At 51.8% G+C, this 25,000-nt stretch overlaps 1 protein-coding gene across 1 annotated transcript in view; it reads right to left on the reverse strand.

The window, feature by feature from the left end:
* Positions 1-25,000, reverse strand: part of ITGA11 (integrin subunit alpha 11) — a 112,586-nt gene that overhangs the window by 36,903 nt on the left and 50,683 nt on the right. Inside the window, exons 3-10 of the mRNA XM_027570941.2 lie at positions 24,430-24,530; positions 19,427-19,518; positions 16,134-16,248; positions 13,601-13,728; positions 12,197-12,345; positions 7,400-7,544; positions 6,756-6,921; positions 5,056-5,126 (exon numbers count right to left, since the gene is read on the reverse strand). Coding sequence (XP_027426742.2) covers positions 5,056-5,126; positions 6,756-6,921; positions 7,400-7,544; positions 12,197-12,345; positions 13,601-13,728; positions 16,134-16,248; positions 19,427-19,518; positions 24,430-24,530 — 967 coding nt within the window. The remainder of the gene's footprint in view (positions 1-5,055; positions 5,127-6,755; positions 6,922-7,399; positions 7,545-12,196; positions 12,346-13,600; positions 13,729-16,133; positions 16,249-19,426; positions 19,519-24,429; positions 24,531-25,000) is intronic.

Here is a 25,000-nt window from a genome sequence, read left to right on the forward strand (position 1 = left end):
GCAACCTATACCTGTAATTCACTTGAGCATAGCACCTGCCATTGGATTCTGCTAGCTCAGCTCTTAGCTGCCTTTTGCCCCGGCCCCTACAGCAGTCTTGCCTTCCCACCTGAGCTGAAGGCTCCCTGGGCATGTGACCTCAACCAAGTTCCAGCCAGTGTGCGTCCCCAGCCGTGGAAACAGCATAGTCTAAGGCAGTGGTTCCTGAGTTGGGGGCAGCTCGGACCCCGGGCAATATTTGGCAATGCCTGGAACCAGTTTTGGTTGTCAGAGTGGGGGGTGGTGTTGGGGTCAGTATGGCATCTGGTGGGTAATGGCTAGGGTTGCTGCCTACAGTACACAAGGACAGTCCCACAGCCAAGAACTGTGGGGCCCAAACTGTCGGCTGGGCTGAGGCTGAGAATCCCTGGCCTGGTGGCTAGAGCATGCCTGGGGTCAGACATCCAGGGTCCCTGTCCCAGCTCCAAAGGGGCTAGCTGTATGATCTTGGGCAAGCTTCTCTCTCTTTCCCTCGCTCTCTCTCTCCGTTACTCTGTCTCCGCCGCTGCCGTAAATCATTTTGCTGTGAGGATTCACATTTTTAATTCTTAGCGTGGTGCTTGGCATCCAATCAGGCCTCGGTATATAGTAGCTCTTCTCATTCTTTAGTTGGTCTAGAAAGCACCGGGGAGGCAGGAGTCAAAGAGGTAGACCTCATGGTCAGGTTGGCGCTGACAGCAGCTGAAGGGGAGGGCCCCTTTGGAGGCCAGGCAGCCTGGCTGGGGGGGTGGGGGGGGCGGTCCCCGCAGGAAGGGGCGGGCAACTGAGGGGGTGGGTGGAGTTAGGATAGGATTTTAAGAAACTCTTACTTGATTTATTAGCAAGTCTCGAAATACACACTTCCAGTTCCAAGCCTCAAGATTCACTTCCAGAAAATACTTCTCAGACATCTGCTCAAAGACTGAGATTCAGAGAGGTTGAATGATTTGTCTGAGGCCACACAGTCAGGCAGTGCTTTCTTCTTGCCCAGCAGTAATGGAATGAGGATACGAGATGCCAACAATTCTTCTTGGCTTCGGATGGGCGGGTGGAGGTGGCTGCTGGTGGTTCTGTGCACTGGCGCACAGACCACCTAGAGGACCCCGAGTACTGTCCGCCTCCCTAGACTCCTCCATGGCTCCCTAGTGCCTGTGTAGCCATCATCAGAGTGGCTGTAGAAGGGCCAAGAGCCCCTCCTAAGGCAAATACATGGTTAAGAGGATGGATTATACTTTCACTAATGCTCGGATTCTGTCAGAAGATGATTATTTTTAATAAGCCCGAAGTGGAGCCTGAGGAAGGGACGAGTGCCAGGAGGTTTAGACAGGGTTGGGCAGGAGACACCCGGAAACAGGCCCTCAGTCTTTCTGCGGAGGGAAGCTCTTCACCGTGCTGGAAATCGGGAGCCAGGGTGACAAGGAGGGGGTGTGGGAAGCAGGGGCCACACGGTACCTGACTGCTCAGTCCTGATCAGAGTGTTGGTGGTCTCTGCTCGGAGGTCCTGGGAACGAGGCCCAGGAGTGGGGTGCGGGGCACCAACACACAGCCTGAGGGCCTGGGGCTTAGGAGGACCCCCCCCATGAACTGGAAATGATTCCTACCAGCAGGAGTCACTTCTCAACCATCTGGAACAGCAAGCCGGCAGACCTTGGCTCCCATGTCCTGGTCGCACAAGGTGGAACCTGAGGACACTTAACTGCCTGGCCTGGCTGGCAGGTGGAAGAATCCACTGTTTAGGGCTATGGGGGCGTAGAAGAGTTTACAACCCCTCACATCATCATTTATGGAATTTATGGATTAGTTTCTTTCATTTTTGATTGAGTCAAATGTGCCAAACTAGTTCAGATGTAAAGCTCTTAGGAAAAATTACAGCCTGAAGGCTTCAACAGCTCAGGACCTCCGATAATGGCCAATGGCCTTAGCTCTCCAGCCCACAACCCCAGGGGGCGCTGCAGGAAGGGCACAGGCTGAAGGGGCAGCTGGCCGGGGAGGTGGGAGACTCCCCCCGCCTTGGCCTGTTCTGGTCCTGCTGGGTCATCACGTGTAGGTGAAAGGAAAATAGTCTCTTTCCATCTCAGGTGAGTCACCAAAGTATTTGTATAGACAGGACCCACGCTAATAAAACTGCTTCCTTCTGGAAACTTTTGGAGTTGGGGAGACGTATGGACTGTGGGGTAGGAGGTCTAATTCCTTGGCTGAGCCCTCAGGTAAGAGGAGCACCCCAGCTCCATCCACCACCAATGGGCAATGACTGTAGTCCCTTCCTTCCTCTATAGCTTCCCCTCCTGGCCTGAGGGCATTATAGACTCATAGAGTCTGCGCCCCCTTGGGAGGTATGGGTCCCTTTTGTAAGCTTTCTGGCCGACTCCTGCAGCTTCTCCTTGATTACCCAGCTCAACAGGGAGTTCACCACCTCAGCAGGCAGCCAGGACTAATAGAAGCCACTCCAGCTATTAGTGACCTTTGCGTTCATTTCCAAATGCTAATGGAACCATTGGCTTAAAAATCTGTTTTAGAATTTGACCAGAGATCACAGCTGGCCTTCTTGATGGTAATTTCCAGAACATCCTTTTTCCCCTTTTTGCAAATTGAGACTAGAGTTCCCTGGGTTGACTCTAGCTCCCTGGGTTTCCCCAATGGCTCCTGTGGCCTGGGGCATTGGGTTCTTTGGGTGACCAGGTGGCATTTTGGGGTCTCCTCTCCTACCCTGAGCACTGGAGTCTCTTTCCTCTTGTTGCTTTTACCCTTTTTCACTCGAAGGCTGGTTTCCTTGCTAGGTAGACAACAGCAGCCCAGGTGATCAGCCGCTGGGCCCTTCCTCTGCTATTTGAGAACATTCTATGGGGTCCTTCCCCTAGGACTAGAGATCTTTCTCTCTGGCGTAACTAAACAGGCCCAGGGCAGCTGAAGGCTCTCCACACATTTGCAGGAAGCAGTTGTCTGAGGCTGTCTGTGGAACGCTTTTGTGGGAGATGGAGCCTGGTAGCTCGCCCAGGACGTGGACTCACGGGGGCTCCAGACCTGTTCTGGGCAAAGCCGAAAGGCTCTCCATCCTCTGCCCCACAGAAGTCTGACCGACCCTGAGACAGGACAGCTGTGGCCAATTATGGTGGCATCAGTGGCTGGCACTGAGAAACCTCTGCGCCCTAAAATAGCGACCCAATGGCCAATCGCAGCGCCGACAGCCCACCATCGTTGCTCCATACCTTCAGATTTGGAAGGATTTTTTTTTTTCTTTTTAAGTATTCAAGAGTCTCAGATTCAAATTTAATCATCATCTCTTTAAGAGTCCTATCGGATAAAAACTTCCAGATGCCTGTTACTTGAAAACAAGACTTGGGGACTTTAGAAGAGCTGGGGTGGAGATGAGGGTGGGGAGAGGCACCCTGGTCTCTCCAACCACGGGAATGAAAACAAGTCGGACACGTGGGAGAATCTGCACATGGCAATGCATGCCCTTGACCTAAATAACAGGCCAGGCTCAGAGCTCCTGGTCTTCCCTGTGCAGCTGAGGAGCCCGTGGATCCTGCAGGGACTCATCTCGCTCGACACGCTGAACTGCTTGGGTCATTTTCAGGCCTCATCTCAGTGTTCCTGAATACCTGAACCTCGTCCTAACCTCCCTTTCTCTTCAGGTTCCCTGATTCCTGGGCATACATGGACCATCGTATTCAAAGCAGGAGCCTTCACCTTCCGGGACCCAGCACAGGGCCCAGCCCCGAGAAGGCACAGAAAAGATTTGCAGATCTGACCACCTAAAACGGACAACTGTTCCCACCTGCCAACCCAGCAGGGCTGTGCTGAGCATGAAATGGGGCGCAGGAATTTCCTGGAAAAGTTTAAAGTGCTGTGCCCATATAACACGAGTGTTATAATTACAGGCAGTTCCATTTATATCCTGCTGTATTCGGGTGGGCAGGAGCCTGTCCAGATGCAGCTCAGGAACAGTGGATCATGAGTCAGGTTTCCACCCCTCTGCATGCTGCCTGCTGTGCACGTGTCCCCCTACCCCACACCCTGCCTCCGATTTGGGATTTCTGACTCAGACCCCCTCAGATTCCATAAGCTTTAAGGGAGCAGCTGCTTGGTGTGGGGGGGAAAAGTGTAAGACTGGTGTTTTTGTCGCTTATGTCACTTCAGCGGGTCACTCAGACTTTGTGTGACTCAGTTTATTGCTCTGGAGATGGGGACCAAGGAATCCTGCCTGATTCACCTCACAGAGGAGTGGGGGCGGGAATCGGTGAGATAATGAAGGTCATGTATAAGCCGGCAGGATCAATAGGTCTTTTCTGGCAAACGAGGAGGCAGAAGGATGCTCCTGTGGTGCCAGTCAGGGGAGAACAGCCAGGACGCCTGTCTGCCCAAAGTATGCCCCCGACTCAGACTCCTGCCGTGCGGTGCTCCCACCATGCAGTGCTCCCAGGTGGGGCTCCATGGTTTAGAAAAACGTTCTCACAGACACCAACTCTCTCGAGGCCCCTCTGGCGATTCTGGGAGGTTCCAGCCCCATCTTGCCAATCAGAACCAGGTGAGGTGTGCCGAGGGTGAGTGAGAGCCTGACGCTCTGGGCCTGCGACGCAGAGCCTCTGACATGGCATGCTGCTCGTGACATGGCGTGCCCGCCTGGGACCTCTGCCACCTGGCACATCTGGACACCCTCCCGCATCAGTGTGGGGCTAAGCCCCCGCACGCACAGACCGCCTCAGGCACAGGGTACTATTAGCGAAATGCCATTGGTTTTGACCCAATTTTCACACAAGGCTCTGTGGACCAACTGGGACCTTTGATCCTGGAGGAAATGCCCCCATCGGCACCCTGGGCAGGGAGGGGGCGGTTCATTACTTGTAGCCCACTCCCTGCTGAGAAGGGCTTGAGACAACCTGTTGCAAGTTGAAGACCTTGACTTCCTTCTTGCAGGCATGGCAGACAGAGACAGAGAGACCGGAGAAACAAAGAGGCGTGAGAGCCCAGGAGAGGCGGGGTGACCACCTAGAGAGCTGGGAAGTGCACGGGAGGGCGATTCCAACCCTGACCCACCTCCACCACGTGGGACGAAAAGCCTGTCTGCGACATCTCCAGCCCAAAGGACGTTTCGTTCTTGTTGGTGCCTAAAACAGAAGGACAGAAAGATCTCAGCTCCACGCCTGATCGCTCAGTGCCACACACACCTGCATCTCCACCCCCAGCACCTGTGTCCTGGGGGCCCCTTCAGCGAGGGCAGAGGGGGCCCTGAGGCTGAGTCCAGCAGCACTGCCCCCCTGGGTGGCCCCAGGCTGAGTCCAGCAGCACTGCCCCCCTGGGTGGCCCCAGAGGCAGGCAACCTGCACAGGGAGGCACCAGGCACCTTCTGGCAGCTGCTGGCTTTACTATTAGTAGCCCCGTTACTGCTGAAAAGGGTTTGGGACAAGTTATATGACAGAGCATGTATGCTATATGACTGTCAAAATAGGGGAAAGATCGAGAAAAGTGCACGGAAAGAAATAGTCTACATTTTTGGCAAGAAGTGGAAATTCCATTTCTTTTCCCACTTCTCTCCTTCCTATTATTCACGAGCTTTGGTTCCAGAGGCCTCTGGATGATGCCCAAACGTTGGCTCGACCCTTGGGAGGGAGACCTGTCACCACCACAGCTTTGCACAAGAAACCCATGTGTGCTGAAAGCCCCTCCCCAGAGAGCCCCCGCTCCCCCCAGGGCCCTGGAGCTGAAGTTCTCCACGCCCAAGGAAACCGTTTCTAGAAGTACCCTCATCTGGATATTTAAGTCCTATGTGAGTGTCAAAACTCAGGCTCATACTTTCTATTCCTTTGTCCTGTGGATAAGGGCTGCTTTTGTCTCCTCGTGGGTCTGGAGCTCATCTTTTCCAATGTGCTCGGGCTCTGGGACACTGCTTTCTGCCTCTGTTTACAAATCCTCCCATGTGGCCCAGCCCAGGGTCGGGAGGGCCAGGTCTAGCAATACACGGAGCAAAGGAGAGCCGTGCAAACAAAACTGGAGTTTAAATAGTAAGTAAAGAGACGGGCGCCTGGGGGGCTCAGTCGGTTAAGTGTCTGCCTTCAGCTCAGGTCATGATCCCTCGGTCCTAGGATCGAGCCCCAAGTTGGGCTCCCTGCTCAGTGGGGAGCCTGCTTCTCCCTCTCCGTCTGCTGCTCCCCCTGCTTGTGTGCTCCCTCTGTCAAGTAAATAAATAAAATCTTAAGAAATAATAAATAGTAAGGAGAGAGGCAATCGGAAGGAACCCTGTGCAAAGTGCTTTTGGCGGAGTGGGAGGCAGCGGACTCAGGGATTAAGCGTTTCAGGCTACGGAGGCAGGCCCAGCTGCATCCAAACTAGGGTTGCCAGATAAAATACAGGATGCCCAGTTCAATTTGAATTTCAGACAACCAGCGGATAACTTCTTAGTATCAGTCTGCCACAAACACTGCATTTTATATTTGCTAAATCCGGCGACACTAGCTCAGACCCTGACTCCTTCCCAAGCTGGGGAAGCTTTGGCAAGTCACTTGGTTCCTACAGGCTTCAGGATCGTCAGTGGTCAAAGGAGGAGAAAGTCGCAAAGCCACTGTCCGGGGCTGTCTGTGAGGTTGCACAGCCTCCAGTCCCGCATGGAATACCACTCATTTATCGTGAAGGGATGGCTCCTGCTAAAGCATTCCGTGTTGTGGGACTGGATGTCGCTCCATGGGGTTCACCTGATATGAGCCTGGAAGCGTAGACCCCTCTCGGTAGGTATCGCTTACCTTCCAAGCTGAAGATCCTGTCCCCCAGGGCATCAACAATGTCCTTCAGGGCTGCCTCGTCGGTCACGTTGAAGAAGTGCTTGTCATCGGGATCACTGGCGATGTATTTGATCTCGTTTAGAAAAGCTTCTGGATTGATCCCCCTGCGGTTGTAGTAGCCTAGGACCTGCCAGGGAACAGGGGCAGGGTGACCAAGCAGGACGTAGCACAGACCTCCCCACACGCCCTAGTCCCCTGCCCCCCGCCCCCCGAGTGGCCACGGCCGCTGTTTCAGCTGCCAGGAGCAGAACTTGGGGTTCCATTTGCAGTTTGAGACGGGCTGTCTTGTAGGGGCCAGAGAAGGCCCCTGGTCTAAGATAAGGGTCTGGGGGCTGGGTGGCTTGGGGGTGTTTCCTAGAGTTCTGAGGTGTCAGAATCTCCCTGGCAATGGAGGAAAAAACCTCCCAAGCCCCCACAACTGTTGTGGATAGCCCTGGATTCCCCAGATGCTCTTTAGGAGAGGCTGAAACCAGGAGAGGCCCATTGGAGGGCCTGGACAGCTTGTTCACTACCCAGAAAATGCCCCTGAGACTCCCCAGAGGTTTGAGGTTTGATGGCTAAGCCTCTAGGGGCACACAGTCTAGGACACTCGGGGCAGGACTCACGGCTACAGCGTATCTGGTCACGTTGTCTCTCTCGCTTTGCTGGATCACCTTCTCCAGGTCTGGGCTGTCATGGGACTCTCCGTCTGTGATGACAATCATTACTTTCTTGGCCCCTTTCCTTCCACCTTTCTGAAAAGCCTCTGAGCTGAAACCATAGCACAGGGGGGAGGGTCACAGAGGAATGTAGGGATGGGGCAGCTTCCAGTGCTCCTCCCGAGGGGCAGCCACAGAAGTAGGGCCAAGCCCACTCACCTCCCCCGAGGGAGCAACCCAACAGGGTTGGATCTCGAACCAACGAAGAAGCTGGGTTGAGATGCCCACACTACTCATTCACCAGCTGCTCAGATGGGTCATGTATCTGCTTGTTCTTTTTTCTATCTTTTTAAAGATTGATTTATTTATGAGAGAGAGAGAGAGAGCGCACAAGTGTGAGGGGCACAGGGAAATCGAGAAAGGATCTCAAGCAGACTCCGTGCTGAGCGCAGAGCCCGACCACAATTTGATCTCATGAGCCTGAGATTCAGGACCTGAGCCAAAACCAAGAGTCAGATGCTTAACCGACTGCACCTCCCAGGCACCCTTGCTTATCTTTAAAAAGTGACTTTAAAGAACCCCTTTAGGGTCCTGACCATGCTATTTGGGCAAGCGAAGGGGACAGCGTGGGTTTGGGAGGAAAGTTCAAGGTCAGATAGAGATCTTTATTTTTTTAAAGATTTTATTTATTTCTTTGAGAGAGAGAGAGAATGCACGAGGGGGGGGAGGGGAAGAGGGAGAGGGAGAAGCAGGCTCCTCACTGAGCAGGGAGCCTGATGTGGGACTCAATCCCAGGACCCTGGGATCATGACCTGAGCCGAAGGCAGACGCTTAACCGACTAAGCCACCCAGGTGCCCCAGATGGGGACCTTTAGACACCCTAAGTTAATGGTTCAAAAACCCAGCTGTACATTAGAATCACCTGGGGAGTTTAAAAAAATGCTGATGTCCAGGCCCCACCTGGGCATGTGATCAGAAGCTCTGGGGCATGGCCTGGGCATCAGTATTTTTCCAAAGATCTAGTGAATACTGATGCTGAGAACCACTTCCCTACATACTGAAAGGGTGATGGGCCAGAGTAACTCAACACCCAAACAACACTAATCCATAAAATACACGGAACGAAGGCTGAACGAAGTTCTGACTTTTCCCACAAGGACTATTTTGATTCTATTTTGGGAACTATTAAATAGCAAATTCCATGACAAATACTCCTCTTTCTCGCTTTTTATTTTGTTTTCAGTGCCTGAAGCAGGTGCTTGGCCTGCCTGTTGGGCCATCCAGCCAGGGGCCGGGGCTTGGCTTTCTGGCCCACCACATTGCGGAGAGGCTCTTAGAGCTGGCAGCCCATCTCAGAAGCAGGAAACCTGGCTCTGGAACCATCACTGGCTCTCCATGCCTCTGGGGCCAACCCTCCTTTAGACCGTGAGGTTCTGAATAGGAATGACACGGTCTGGACCCAAAGTCTGACCCAGCAGGTAGAATTTTCCAGTAAGGATCTGAGAATAAATGTTTCCTTGAGACTCTTGGGTCTGACCCACAGATTTAGGCTCCACGATGCTAGGTTAAAGCTCATCACCAAAGGTATCTCTTGTGACACGGCCCGCTGATGAACTGATGTGCATGATTAAGATGTTGAGGAATTCACAAAGCCTGGAAGAAGTTAGTTCAGAGCATCTTCAAGCTCCCAGTTAAGAGAACAGACCATCTGCCATTCTCTCAGCTCTATGATATTGTGGATAGATGGACTTAAAAAAAAACATTGAGTTTTGTTTTATTTTATTGTGAGATTTTATTTATTTATTTGACAGAGAGAGAGAGAGAGAGAGATACAAGTAGGCAGACGGGCAGCCAGGCAGAGGGAGAGGAAGAAGGAGGCTCCCTGCTGAGCAGGGAGCCTGATGCGGGACGCGATCCCAGGACGCCGGGATCATGACCTAAGCCGAAGGCAGACATTTAACCGACTGAGCCACCCAAGCACCCCAAAACTGTTGAGTTTTAATATGAGCTGTGAACTGAAGGAGGCCAGAGGTACACTTGATGTGACTATAGCAAATTTTGAGCATCAGCCTGACCCATTGGAGTGAGAATTCTGCCAGTCCCTCAAAGGAGATTCTAGATGTTTCCATCACCTCATCGAAGGGTCAGGCCCAGGCACAAAACTCCATGCAAAGAAAGTATGGCAGGGGAGAAACAGGTTTTATTACATGGAATTGTGTGAATATCTGTATGAATCTGCAATGAGGTGAATATTGACATGAATCATCAGATTTAAAATTGTGATTTTCTATTGTGTAGAAAACCTTGGATTTGTTCCCTTGTAAATCAGATCATAAGCTCCTTGAGAGCAGTGAGAGCTTGATAATCTCAACTCACATTCTGGAAGCCAGAATGATCTATGGACAAGTAGGCTATATCATGTCTCCTTTCTGCTCAAAACCTGCACTGGCTCCCATTTCTTTCGGGTCCTGACAATGGCCCATCAACCCATCATAATCTGGCCTGGTCATCCTCTGTCCCTCTGAGCCCTTCCTCCTGCTTGTTCCCCTTAATTAAAAGTGTTGAGTGAACTAAGGTGGAATCACATCATTGTCCCCATGGCCTCCAAGCCATACATGACTACCAGATTCATCTTTACGTGCACATCTGATGAAAACACTTTCGAGCCTAAGAGCCCTCCGTGGCCACTCATGGTTGTTCTAGCTATGACATTATCATTCTCACAATCTGGCTCCAATCCCCCCAAACAGGAACCCCATTCCATTGTCAAAAGGCTCCAAATATAAACATTACTCGACTTTCCCCCTCTTCTGTCCTTGGCCGGATGGAATGTCTTCTTTCCACCTCTCCCTGATCGAATTCTGGGGTCTTCTTAGGACAAGCCAAATGCCAGCCCCTCTTAGCAAATCCTTCCTTAGATCCTACCCTTTCATCCTCACTGATTTAGGCTGATGCTTGTCAGAGTTCCTGACTGGGCCAGGGTGGGTCATGGGTTACCATCTCTGTAACCCCTCAAGTCCATGGCCTGGATCTTCATACTTTGGAGGAGCACACACACAAAAATGCATTGTGAATAACTGAGTGAGGAGAGCAAACCTTTTACTTTAAGACACACCCCCTGTAATTTGGGACTTGGCAGGCTGAGGAGATCAGATTTCAAACTTCACTTGAGGCCCAGATTGCATATCCCAGCATGGTCATGAGTCATGACTGGTTCAAACTACTTGGTGGGTCCCACACTCGTAATTGACCTGGGGTTGGTGGGCTGCATCCCTGTATGAGTCAGTTAGTTCACACTGACGATCACCAGTGGGCACCGGCTTCCTCTGTTGCCCCAGCAATTCCATGAGCGTGTGTGTGTGTTTGTGGGGGGGGGGAGGCTCAGGGACTCATTCCAGTGACAGCAAAACAGAAAAATGGCCCGTTCCTTTTGAGGATGAGTAAGAGCCATCTTCACACGGAGGGAGGTTCATGGCCTATTCTTTGCGAGGATGAGTAAAAGCCAGGTTCATTTAGGAAAAACATTTGAGCAAGTTTTATCAGCAAACCCAGAAATATGTTAGTGGAGCCGTAACTTAATTATAAAGAGTTGTAAGGTTGGAGAAAGCTTCATCGTTTGACCGCATGAAATCACGTTACTGCTAAATTCTATTAAACACATTGACTTATCCGATGTGAGGTGGGATTATACAAAAATGGGCCTGCAGTCTCAATGGACATAGCAGAGCTTCTATTTGTAGATGTAGAATTTATACATTTAAAATCCATTAGCCTTAGATGTAGTCACCTTAGGGGTTTAGGCCTCAGCTCAAAAGATCTTGGGGAATTGCTTCTAAAGTCACTTCTTGATTTCAGTGGGGGTGAGCACAATGTTCCGAGCAACGGCCATGTCACTGGAGTGAGCACGGAGCCATCCATGAGGGCGCTGTCTAGAGGCGACATTCATTTTCACGGTGAGTGGGTACTGGTGTGATTTTAAGGAGCCAGCCTCGTTAGCCTACAACCTCGGGAGTTAGGAGTTATATTTAACGATGGTCCTCACACTCCACTGATGACACAGACTCCACGGAAGACTCTGCCCTCATGGAAACTATCCACTTTTTTATCGGGTCTCTGTGGCACAGTGCATTTTCCAAAGTTGGTTGTAACAATACCTCCCATTCCAAGTGCTCTCCTGTGATGTGACCTTGCCATTCCTCCATCAAGAGGCAGAATCAAGTTCTCTTCCCCTTGAACCTGGGCCGGTCTTGATGACTTGCTGGATCAATAGAATATGGCAAGAGTTATATCTGGGACTTTGGGGGCTAGGTCAAGGCCGTCTCAGAGTTCCTGTGGGGGCCTCTTGGAAAGCTCTCCTGGGATGCTCCCTCTCAGAGTCCGGCTGCTACACCACAAGAAAACCGAGCCACATGGCCACGTGTGGGTGCTCAGGTCGCCAGCCCACACTCAGCTCCCAGCCAATAGCCTGCGACAACTGCCAGGCTCATGAGTGTGCCATTTTGGATGTCCAGTCCAGTCAACCCCTCCGATGACAAGAGCCCCAGCTGATACACCAGACTACACCCATAGGAGAGAGACCCAGAGAGAATGGACCAGCTAAGCCTAGTCAAGCCCGGAACCTGGAGAGATTAATAAATTATTGTCTCAAGGTACGGAATTTTGTGGAGGTTTGTTACACAGCAATGTAGAACTGCACAAGTTATCTGAGATTTAAGTAAATTATCATTATTTCTATTTTATTAGGATTTTTTTTTTTTTTTTTACCGAGCAAATTCGATGCCAAATGCCGTCCGGGTCTCCGTTCCTCCTCTCTGCTCAATGTGGCTGGCAGCTTCCACCACATCTCGTACAGACCTGTAGTCATTGAGGTGAAATTCATGCACCACGTCTTCTCCGTACTGGACAACTCCAACCTGCAAGAGAAGAGAGAGGACCCCTGAAAGCTGGGCCATGGGCGGTGAGGCTCCCCAGAGTCATCTCTCTGTCCGCAACTGTTGGCAAGTGCGGAGGGCGGGGGACCTCCCCAAGGAAGAGTCACTGGGAAGGGAAGCCGTTCTGCAAAGTTCTGCAGAGCTCCAGGAATGAATGGGTGGCTTGGTGAGGCGGGTGGAAGGTGCCTCTCCAGAAGGGAGACTGTTGGGTGGGATCGAGCCCCGCATTGGGCTCCGTGCTGAGTGTGGAGCCTACTTGGGACTCTCTCTCTCTCCCTTTCCCTCTGCCCTTCCCAGCTTGTGCACTCTCTCCCTTTAAAAACAAAAAAACAAAAAACAAAAAACAATAAAAATAAAGAAAGGCCCAACAGATTATGTTCCTTGAGCATAGGATTGAAGCCTAAAATATTAGGAGCAGAATGACTGGAGGGCCATGGCATTTTTCACCAAAGGCTGGAACCAAGGATTCTGAAAACTTGGAGGAGAATCTTTTATCGCCAAGGTTGATAAGATATAGACAGTATTAATAGTCTCAACATAAAAAAAAAAACCTTAAGGGCCTATAGTAAGACTGGAATGATAAAACCTTCCTGTTGGATGGGCCCCAAGTTTATCTGGTGCCTTTTTAAGGCCAGACTTTCGTGCACGAGACCCTAAAGATGATCGTCCCATTGTGGGCAAGTCATTACTTCTTGAGAAAGCCCACTGCCTTTTTAACAGCTTTAATTGTTACAAAATAATTTCCTAGAATGACTTGTAATCTGCCACCTTGTACCTTCTAAATGTCAGTCCTCACTTGGCCGCCCAAAACAATACAGAATAAATGGACCCCCTCTTTAGCCCAGCAGCGTTTTGGACACCTGCTGGTAGCTATGTCCTCCCTCCCTCCCCGACTCGGTCTCTCAAGATCTGTGTGTCTAATTCCCCCCCCCGCCCCGTGCCTCACTCAGCAGGGATCCACTCAACCTTCCCTGCCTTCCTTCTTACTCTCTCTAGGAAAAGTTTTTCTTAATAGTTGGCATCTATCCCAGAAGACGGGTTTGGCCGGTGAAATGGGGCCTCCTCGGAACTGTCCCCGGACGCACCCAGCAGAGGTGGGCGTCCCGGGCTGCAGGGCCTGGGCCTGGCCCTTGCACCTACACCTCATTAGCTCATGCAAAGATGCTCCTCCACGGCCCAGGCCGGCGTCTTCCATAGGTTTGGGGAGCCCTGGTCAGAGGAAGAGGGAGACACTCACCTGGATCTGCCCAGGGCCGATGTAGAACTTCTTCAGGATGTTGATGAGGAAATGTTGAACCTCCACCCAGGGGTAGATGCTGTTGGAGCCATCCAGGACAATGACGATGTCCATGTAGGTCTGGCACCCTGGGAAGTGGGGACACGGTCATGGCTGCCCAGTAACTCAGCGCTTTCAGTCTCTGATTCTCCAGGTGTGGGTCCAGGGGGCAATAAAAGAAGGACCTTGTCGCATGCATGTAATTCCCCGGGCTAGTAGTTCATTTGTGCAACATGAATGATGAGCCCAGGAATTCCTGGCTCTGCTCAGCCACTCTGTGCTGGCTGTTTGAACCAAGCTTAAATCCACCCTGACTCCCTCTGCTCTTCATCAGGGACCAACCTACCATCAGCTGGCTAATGCTTTCAGCCCAAATGAATGAGTTTCACTTTTTAGGAGAGCAGTAAGGGGTGATGGCTTAAGATGAGGGATCCAGCAACAGACTGTTTGATTCCCGGCTTTGCTGGGCATTAGCTACGTGAGCTTGGGCAAGTCACCTAACCTCTCAGTGCCTGTTATCTCTGCTGTAAACACAGGCGAGGGGATAGGAGAAGGTTGCCAGGAGGAATCAAGGAAACGAGGCTGCTAAAGGGCTGAGCACCAAGTCAGGGCCCAGGAAATCTTAGCGGATCCTCTTATTTTTTTAAATGTTTTTTTCTATTTATTTTTTAAGCAAAGTACTTTGTTAATGTGACAATGACATCGTCAGGTCAAGTATTTGTGCCTTTATTTCTGCTCTGAGCGTAAAGGTTTCTCTATAGTCTTATAATATTAATACCAAGTTAAAATGAACGATAAAAACCAACAAAGAAACATTGGTACCGTAACAAATGCAACAATCTTCTTTTAAAATCTAAGTAACTTATGTCTATTGGTGAACGGTTAGGGTTGCTTTGAAATTAGATGTCCCAGTATGATATGATATATACATACTATATTAGATTATATCATATTGAAATATTGGGTATCTGCTGACTTCTACTGGAGAACTTTCACACTGTTGTAAAATCTACTTTATAGCAAAACAGCAGGAGACTTCTGTGTGTTGACCATTCCAGTAACTCCTGCGTCATGAAGGTGCAGTTGGTTGAAGTCAGTGCTCACCAGAGACAAAAGGTGGTGGCTTTGAATGTAGACATTCTCGTCCCACCTGCACGCTGTGTGCAGCATATGATGGCTCAATTCCTCTGGGCTAACACAGCCAGATAGCTTTGTCCTTTTCCAGCCTGGTTTAGCTTAATGCCTGCCGCCAGCTGTGTGGTGCGGGCGGCCATGGACGTGACCGAGACAGAAACTCCTTAGTTAGGGGGACTTCCTAATCCAGTGGTAGGAACCAGGTTTCTTTTATTTTTAAGCCATCTTTATTATGAGAACACATATATTACTGCTGATTCCTTTCTTGCGATTTCACTTTTTTTTTTTAAAGCATCTTGGGAAGAACTTTGCTTTAGATCTGTGGTTCCTAAACAGGACTGAACACTCCAGGGAACACACACACACACACACACACACACACACACACTCACTCCCACGTACATACACCCTGGGGCTTGTCCCAGACCTACTGAGTTAGAGCCTCCAGAGGGGGTGCCCTGGGGTCCACCACTGCTGCTGGTGGACCAGTGAGCAGGCCTCCAGCAGAGGAGTTCCTGGAGGCTTAGATGGTCATTTGTTGGCCTGGGGTGAGGTTCCCCATTCACACCTCATGTGACCGAACTTGCCAGCCACAGCACCGCCTTTCCCTTGGCCACTTTGTGAGCATAGAATCAACACCTCCTCCTCACCCTTAAAAGGACCACTTTCTAGCCCCTGCTGTGCTGCTGTCCGCCCCCCCACCCCCGCCTCCCCCGCCAGAGGTGCTAATTCCCTCACCCTCAATAAAACAGGTTAGCAGCTGCTTGGGTGACGGTATTCAGCCCAGAGGAAATAGTGAGGCTCGGAGCCAAGTAGTCTGGGCTTGCGGGAGACAAGGTCTGAACACTATTTCTCCAGATTTTCTTGGCGGGTGGGGAGTGAGTGGGAGGTTTTGTGTTCCATGAGGCTCTGGGCAAGCTGAGCAGAGCTTCCTGATATCCAGGAACACCAGTTAGCGGGGGCCGTTACCAGGGATATTTCTGTTTTCCTTGACTTTCCACCTACAAGGCAACTGCATCACGTAACATCAGAGGGCACCATTCACATTGTAGTCTAAGTGAACAAGGTCCCCAGAATTGTGCTGAGCATGGCTTGCTGCTCTACTTGGTGGCCCAGCAACCTCTTCCTCACTCACAGTGGGTTTGCAGTGAGCCTCTCTGCCTGCCAAGATTGTCTTCATAACCTCAGCTCACTGGCTTCCCACCAACACTCTGTTGTGGGGTAACCCACAGGTTCTGGAGCAGGGCGGGGCTCAAGTCCAGGTGCTGCTTCGTAGCTGCAGGGTGGCAGGGATCAGAGCTCAGAGCCTTCCATGACCACTGGCCACTCAGCATGGGTCTGCAGATTTGAAGCTACTTACTTTGGAGAGCTGGGGCCACTGTCTTGGAGAACCTGAAGTTGGAGTTGACTCTCGAGCACATCCCTGTGGTGTAGTAGGAACTCCCACACTCGTGAGACCAGAGGGGGCTGCAGGCCTGCGAAGCACAGGGCAGACCCCTAGTCAGTGGGGGGGGGTGTCTCCGGGAGGGTCCAGACCCAACAGCCTTTAGCCCAGCCCAACCTCCATGACCTAAGACAGACATCCTCTATCTGAGTATTGGTACGCCAAGGATTTAGAGTCTTCTTGGAGTCTAACTGAATTCTTTCTTGCGCTAATGTGTTCTAGTTCTCTTGCTTCGGATGGAATGGAGAAAAACCAATCTTAGAGTCCTCCTTTGTTGCATTTTCAAGGGTTCCATTCTCTATCCCATCACTTAGAGTTGTGACTCTCCTTTACCCTTCCTGCCCACCCTGCCCACCACGCGGCATCATCCATGGGAGTGGAAACTTCAAGGTCACTAGAAGAACCTCTCTGTCTGAAGAGGTCACCTGAAGGTCCTTACTGGGAAAACTTCCAGGACTGGGTTCCAACAATATGCCCAGGCCTCTTACTGGGGGGGAAAAAAAAAAAAAGAATGTTTCTGCTCCTTCTCGGAAATTTGCTACCAAACACATTGATGTCAGCTTCTCATTTAAAGATTGAGTAATGAGTCCCCCTCAGGGTCAGGATCATTAAAAATGAAAGCCCAGCCACATGCCTCCATTTTTGTCTTGCTGCCAGGAAACCTGGGACTAAATTTTGTGCTGTAATTTCCTTTGGTCTGGAAAAATAATTATTCCATTTCTTAATTTCTTTCTTTAATTAGCTTTCTTTTTTTAGTCAGATTTTAAGGGTTTTGTTTTATCTATGTTCTTTGTTGAAGCTGCAGTAAATTATTTCTGGAAGTAGGGGGAGAATAAAGGAAGGCAGATGGTGGGTGATGGCTGGAGGGATAGATGGATGGATGATGATGGATGGATGGGTAGATAATGGATGGATGATGATGGATGGATGGATAGATAATGGATGGATGAGTGGGTGGATGGATGATGGAAGGATGGATGGATAGATGGATGGATGATGGATGGATGGATGGATAGATGGATGGATGCTGATGGATGGATGGATAGATAATGGATGGATGAGTGGGTGGATGGACGATGGAAGGATGGATGGATAGATGGATGGATGATGGATGGATGGAGGGATAGATGGATGGATGATGGATGGATGGATGGATAGATGGATGGATGATGATGGATGGATGGATAGATAATGGATGGATGAGTGGGTGGATGGACGATGGAAGGATGGATGGATAGATGGATAGATGATGGATGGATGGATGGGTGGGTGTACGGATGGGTGGATGGATAGATGGATGGATGATGGATGGGTGAGTGGATGGGTGGAAGGATGGATGATGGATACATAGATTGATAGATGATGGATCGATGGGTGGTTGGATGATGGATAATGGATGGATGCCTGAATGGATGGATGATGGATAATGGATGATGGATGGGTGTACGAAGGGATGGATGGAAGGATGAGTGAATGGGTGGATGAATAGATGAATGGAGAGATAAACAATTGGTTGGGGGATGGACTGAAGAGTGAATGGATGAATGGATGAGTGAATGAGTGAACAAAAGTTGCCATTTATAAACCAGGGACTTAACCAACCCACGGAAACCCCAGAGGGTGTATCACACAATCCTTCTTGGGCCTTCATCCACCTTGTGAAGTAGATGAAATCAATTTGGTAGGAACATGATAAGGAGCCTCAGAAGGAAAAGGGAATAGCAAAAAAGCCCCTGACAGGTCTGTGTGTGGACAGGACCCAGGGTCCTGTTTGCCCTTGGCTGGGATGATGAAGGGCTATGGGCTGACCACACACTGAGGCACCTCTGGACTTTCCCCGGCAGGGCCACTATGCTCTCCATAGCCCCTGAGCATCCCACTCATCTCGTTGTCCTGGTGTCTGGTGCTCCACACCCTGAATGTCCCATCTGTCCACAGAAACATATTGTTGGATAAGAACAAAGAGCGACACAAGCCCTCCCATCTTAAAACGAGCGGCTCATTTTATTGGGCTTTCTGGGGTAATGCTTCTCTGAATTCCTCTCCTGTAGCTGTCTCTAGAACTATCTGTCCCAGCTGGATCTTGTTTTGAATCTCCAGCATTGCCCAACCCATGGTGGCAAGGAGCAGGCAGCGCCTGCCATGATGCCACCCGCACTTGCTGCGTGCAGGGTGCAGAGACCTCTGATGACAGGCCTTCCTGCCCCAACGTCATGTTTATGCTCCTCGTTGGCTTCTCAGCTCTCCCCCCACCAGAACTGAAACCTTAGGGGGGCAGGTGCTCTGTTGACTGCTGAATCCCCAGTGTCTGGCATTGCGCTCAGCACATCGTAAGGGCTCAAAGCATCAGTGTTGAAATGAATAAATGTCCCTACCACTTCAGCACAAATACCTCTCCTCTCTCTTCCCTGCTAAGACCCATTGTCTCTTCTTGAAAAGCAAATAAAAAACCTCCCCCAGAGGGGTGCCTGGGTGGCTCAGTCGTTAAGTGTCTGCCTTCGGCGGGGGTCATGATCCCAGGGTCCTGGGATCGAGCCCCGCATCGGGCTCCCTGCTCGGCTGGAAACCTGCTTCTCCCTCTCCTGCTACCCCTGCTTGTGTTCCTGCTCTCGCCATCTCTCTCTGTCAAATAAATAAATAAATAAATAAAATCCTTAAAAAAAAAAAAAAACCTCCCCCAGAAAGCCTTCCCATCTAACCCTGCACAGTCCGGGGGGCCCGGCGCTCTGTATCTCTTCCCTCAGTTGTCGTAAATCTGTGTTCTCTCATTTACGGCTTCCCTTCAGAGACTTCTTAGGGTGTGTGGTGTGTCCTGTTTCTTTGACCGAACCTGGAGCAGAGATTCACGCCCTCTCCCACCCCCGCCTCAGAAATTTGGCTCTCCAGAAGGAGGGATGGGCTCCCTTCACACCGTTGGCTGTCTCTATTCCTGTTCCTTTCAGGCTGTCCATCCTGCATCCCCAAGGTGTGCATACAAAAGAGCTCAATATGTTTTCCTGCCGGGGCTGTCCCCCTCAAAAGCTGAGGGTACGCTGGCAGAATGGTACAGGCAGGAAGTCTGGGGCAGAGCTGCTCCCTGAGCGTGTGGACAGCATGTAAGTGTGTAAGGACACGGTGACTCACCCCCTGCCTCTCCTGGCCCCAAGCAGAGGGTCTGTGGGGCAAGAGGGGTGGGGATGTGGAGAGAGGGTGGGGTGGGTGGCTCTTACCAGGAAGCTGTTGTCCTTGGGGTTGGTGGCCAGGCTCAGGCCGAGGCGCATATTGTCCTTCCGCTCAGACACGTTGGACAGAGTGACCCTTCCTGGGGTGGGAGGGAGAAACTTAGCCGGCAGCCCCCCACCCCCACCGCCCACCCTGACCCAGAGCCCCCTGCAGCTGTCAGCCACCAGGGTCCTTCCTGATTCTCCCTGCCCCTCTGGAGCCCTCGATCGCCTGCACGTCCAGGCAGCCCTCCATGCTATACTAAGGTCTTGCCCAGACATGGTCTTAGTTACTTCCTCATAGTTCCCTGTGAGATGAGGAAACTGAGTCTCAGAGAGGCCAAGCAACCTGTTCAAGGTCACACAGCAAGCACTAGGCAAAGTATTGCCCAGTCCAGCGTTTTTACTTCTCCAGACATCTGACTGGTCCCTGGCATTCCTCATGTGTCCCGTCCTGCAGCTTTCAGAACGCCTGACGTCGGCTGGTTTCCTCTGGGCAGCGTCCCCTCCACATTTTCCTTCAAGCCAGTCTGCCATCAAAACTTAGTAGTCTGGGTCCTCCTGTGACCCTGGCTCTCTGCTCATCTGATAAACTGACACACAATAACCAATTCTCTCCCAGGACAGCAAGAGCTCTCTACAGGTGTGTGAGGTCTTGCGAGAACATCCTTCTGTGGTTGGCTGTCAAGAGAACTGATTAGGAGCAGGGTTACTATCAGCCAGCTGAGTGTCAGGAGAGGGCTGGGGCAGATTAGAATGGCTCAAAAAGATTCTGTGAAGGTTTGACAAAATCATGCCACCAGGCCACTGAAGGGAAGGAAGCAAGCTTGACTTCCCCAGAGGTGCGCTGGTGTGTCAGTGGATGCGCGTTGGGGTGTACACACGTGTGTGGGCATGTGGCAGGGCGTAGAATTTCGGGGGGAAGTGAGCCAGGCATTTCATTAAATGCAGAGCAGGTCAATCTTCCTGTACTGTGAGGGGCAAGTAGATGTCTTCCCTGCCGACTTCCAAGGACTTGGGTGGCCTCCACTGAGAATGGTTTGCATCTAGCTTCGGTGGTGGCTGTCAGTTTGAAGAGGGGCCTGGGGCCGGGCATGTGACGCCCCACTGTGCTGTGGGCTGGGGGTGGGGACAGCTGCGTTGGTTGTTTTTTCTCTCTGGGTTCCCTCAGTTGGTAGTAAGGCTTCTTTTGAAATCCAGCCCCTCTTGGCTGGAGACTGTGAGTGACTGGGGTTGTTTTGTTTTTGTCTGTCCAAAGAAGCCAGAGAGAAAAGATTAGTAATAACATTGTGTTTTTACAATGCCTATATCATTTACAAAATACTGCCCACATGTGCCCTCCCAGGACCCCCTCTCGGTCCTGGGAGGCCCAGGAGTCAACATTCCCATTTCACAGACGAGAAAATGGAGATGCAGAGAGGGTTAGTGACTTCTAGGAGGTCAGTTGCTGGTAGATGAGAGAGTGGGGGCGTGAGTCCAGGCTGTGCACCATTCCATCCTGAGCTGTCCTGTCTGATGGCAGGGCGGTGGTGGCAGTGGGGTGGTAGTGAGAAATCTGGAGAGGAAGCTCTAAGCCCTGACCCCCACCCCTCAGCAGCTTGGAGACTTCTGCCCTCTGTTTGTGTCAGGGGCAAGCACCCCACCTCACCTCACCTTACCTCACCCCACCTCACCTCATCCCACCCCACCTCACTCTAACTCACCTCACCTTACCTCACCTCACTTCACTTCACCTCACTTCACCTCACCTCACCTCACCTCACCTCACCTCACCTCACCTCACCTCACCTTACCTCACCTCACTTCACCTCACCTCACCTCACCTCACTTCACCTCACTTCACCTCACCTCACCTCACCTCACCTCACTTCACCTTACCTCACCTCACTTCACCTCACCTTACTTCACCTCACCTCACCTCACCTCACCTCACCTCACTTCACCTCACCTCACCTCACCTCACCTTACTTCACCTCACCTCACCTCACCTCACTTCACCTCACCTCACCTCACCTCACCTTACCTCACCTCACTTCACTTCACCTCACTTCACCTCACCTCACCTCACCTCACTTCACCTCACTTCACCTTACCTCACCTCACCTCACCTCACCTCACTTCACCTCACCTCACCTCACCTCACTTCACCTCACTTCACCTCACCTCACCTCACTTCACCTCACTTCACCTCACCTCACCTCACCTCACCTCACCTCACTTCACCTTACCTCACCTCACTTCACCTTACCTCACCTCACTTCACCTCACCTTACTTCACCTCACCTCACCTCACCTCACCTCACCTCACCTTACTTCACCTCACCTCACCTCACCTCACTTCACCTCACTTCACCTCACCTCACCTCACCTCACTGTGTACCATTTCCTTCCCCCTGGTCTCAGTGACCAAAGTTTTTAGTCAGATTGCTGACCCAGAAGCTGATGAGCATGGTAGGGGAGACTAAAGCTCACATCCTGCTTTTGCTGCATACAGGCCTTGCGGACTTGGGGCAGTCACTACCCTCTCGGGTTCGGTCTGCCCCTCTCTGAGCAGGAGAGACTAGCATCTTTTTCAGTGGGTCTGTTTGAGGACTGTGTGGCACAAGCCCTTCCTCACACGGAAGCTGCCTTCCAGAATCACATCCTCTGCCTGAGCCTCTGCCCTTCGTTAAAACCCCGACTTCATCCAGGTGTCGGGAAGAAAGTGCCAGTGACAGGCTTTTTCACACTGATGAGTGTGTGCCACCCATTCAGCCTTCCCTGGAGAGAGAAGAAAGAACATTCCTGGCTTGGTGAGGCTCACAGCCTGGAAAGGCCATAGGAAAACCCAAGAGTCAGGTTTCCCAGCCCTGCGTTTTCCACTGTGGAGATAAATTGACAGATGGTCTTCCTGCCCTACACTTTCTCCTTGGTGGAAGGGAAAGAAACAGTCCTCAAATGAAGGGCTTCCTGATCGGTTCTTTTCTTCTGCCCTGACTCACTCTGCTGCCCACCACCTCCCAGCTTATGCCCCAGTTTGGGAATGTTTTCCAGGGTGTGATGGCTTCATGGCTCTTGCTGCCAGCAGGGGCTCCTCCTCCTTTGGAGGGAAATAGGATCCACACTGGAAATCAGAGCAGTAGAGGAAACTAAATGATGAGTTCATGTGTCTATGTCCCCACCTGGACCAGGAGCTTCTCTCAGCGGCCTTAGCTTGAGCCCAGTGCTCACCCCTCCTACCCCCTCCTCACTCCCTCTGCCCCAGCTGTGTGGCCCTTCTTTCAGAGTAAGCTCATTCCCACCTCAGGGCCTTTGCACGTGCTCTCCCACTGCCTGGCATGCTCTGGCCCCACCTGACTGCTTGCCATCAGACCTTTGCTCAAATGTTACCTGCTTAAGGAGGCCTCCCCTGACCACCTTACTAAGGTAGAATCCCCTCCCCACCGCCTCCCTACCCAGCCTCTCCTCTCGTAGCTTTGTGGTTGATCACACAGCATTTCTCCCTGCCTGTAGCAGTATGCCTGTCTATCTCTACCCAATTTCTAGTTTGTCTGCTTGCTTATTGTCCTTTCCCAGGAGAGCCCTTGGCTTCCTGTGCCCTGCTGTATCCCCAGAAACTAGCACAGTGCTTGGCACATAGTAGGTTCTTAGTAAAATTTGGGGACATATTAGACCTGGAATAGATCCTAGGGTCATCGAGTCCACCCTCCTCACTTTACACATGAGCGAACCGAGGCTCAGAGACAGGATGTGAACTCCCTATGGACACACAGCGCAGAAACTGTCCAGCTGGAAGGAGAAACCCAGTTGGGCTTGTTTCAGAAGCCTGTGCCTTCAGGGTGGTGGTGACTGGGTTCTGTGAGCCACCAGCGAGGCTCCTGCCTCCCCCCAGACTGTTTCCTTACTAAGGTCTGGGCCCCGGCTGTGCTAGGGGTTTGAACTTCCCACCCATGGTGCTGACGCAGATGTGGACAGCGGGAGCGTCCGGCACCATGTGATGGGACAGCTGGCCGCCCTGGGGATCTGGGTTCTTGGGCTTTCTCTTTGATGCGGGCCTTTGTGTCCATCTGCTTATCTGTTGAAGCTCTGCCACCTCCCCCACCAGGCCCGCCCCGCCGGCTTCACCTCCCCAGGGAGCCCCACCCCTCGACTGGCTGCTGGGGGCCAGAGGCTGCCTTCCTAGAAGGTGGGGAGGCCAAGGGTCCTGGCTCTGGGGAAGGCAAGCCTTAGCGGCAGGACTGAGATGGCAGCATCTCAGCCCAAATGGAACTTTCACTCCCTTCTGAAAGCAAAGCCATGGTCGGACGTTCAGGACAGAGTGGAAGTGCTTGAGAGGATTAGCATGGGTGTTTTCACAGATGCACAAGGATGTGCACACATGCGCACATGCATACACACACACGGATCCTGCAGGGCTCTTGGGTGAGGACAACGCCTTCATTTCTGGAAGGCCATGCTGCTCACTGATGGCAGGGTGGCTGAGGGCTGCCTGGATTGGAACCTCGGCCTTGCTACTTCTTACCTAGGGGACTCTCAATAGGTGCCCTCACCTCCCCCTGCTGCCATTCCCTGCTTTGTTACCTTGAATCTCGAATGGTCATCGAGGGGATTAAATGAGTCAAAAATCCCTAAAAGTGCTTAAACCAGTGCCGGGCACATAGGGAACATTATAGAAGATATATGAATATTCGTTATTGTTACTACTTCAAAACTGGAAAGAAGACAGGAAATGTCTTTCTCCCTCTGGGAGAGAAAGCCTTGCGTTGAGGGGCAGTGAGGGAGTCGGAAAGAGCAACGGCCGGGTACACTGGAGGCCAAGGTTTGAATCCTGGCTGGCCCCTGACAAGCTGGTGTGACTCTGAGAAAGTGGCTTCCTCTCTCTGGCCTCAGCTTGCTCATCTGTAAAATGGGGGCAGCGACCCCAGTGTGAGTGGGAGAAGCCAGTGTGACTGTGGGCATGGATGTGCTTTAAAGTCTGTCCCGCCCTAGACGGTGGTTGGCCTCACTGTGGGGAGACCAGAGGCTCACGTTACCCAGGTTGAGCTTGGTGCAGTTCCCATGGGTCACTGGACACTTGTACACGTCTCCCGTCTTCTGGTGGCCGTTGGTTTCCAATGGAGCACCCACGACTAGCCTGGGAAGGAAAAGAAGACAAGTAAAGACGCCCGGAGGAGGTGCTTCTTCCTGGCAGAGGATGGGAATGGGGAGGGCGGTACTGAGGGGAAGATGGGGTGAGGAAGGAGAGAGGAAATGCTGAGGGGCAGCCGTGTGCAGACCCTCCAGCTCAGAACTGTGTCTCCCAGGGAGAGGGACACCAGCTGTTTGGCACAAAGTCATGGGGCCTGTGACCTACTCTGGGCCCTTGCCAAGATCTAGAGATACGGAGATGAAGACCACGTGGGTTCTACTCTAAATGGGATGGAGGTTAGCCCCTGGGAGAGGAGAGCAGGGCAGACGCCATGGGGGAGGCGTGGTTGGCCCGGGTCTTAACGGATGATGATGAGTCCGTCAAACAGTGGGAGGGTGGTAGTGGTGGTCAGTCAGACAGAGGAATGATGGTTTGGGAGCCATAGAGTCTTGGCCATGTGTTAGGACCTGTGGAGG

The sequence above is a fragment of the Zalophus californianus genome, chromosome 6 (assembly GCF_009762305.2).
Source record: "Zalophus californianus isolate mZalCal1 chromosome 6, mZalCal1.pri.v2, whole genome shotgun sequence".
Classification (NCBI taxonomy): Eukaryota; Metazoa; Chordata; class Mammalia; order Carnivora; family Otariidae; genus Zalophus; species Zalophus californianus.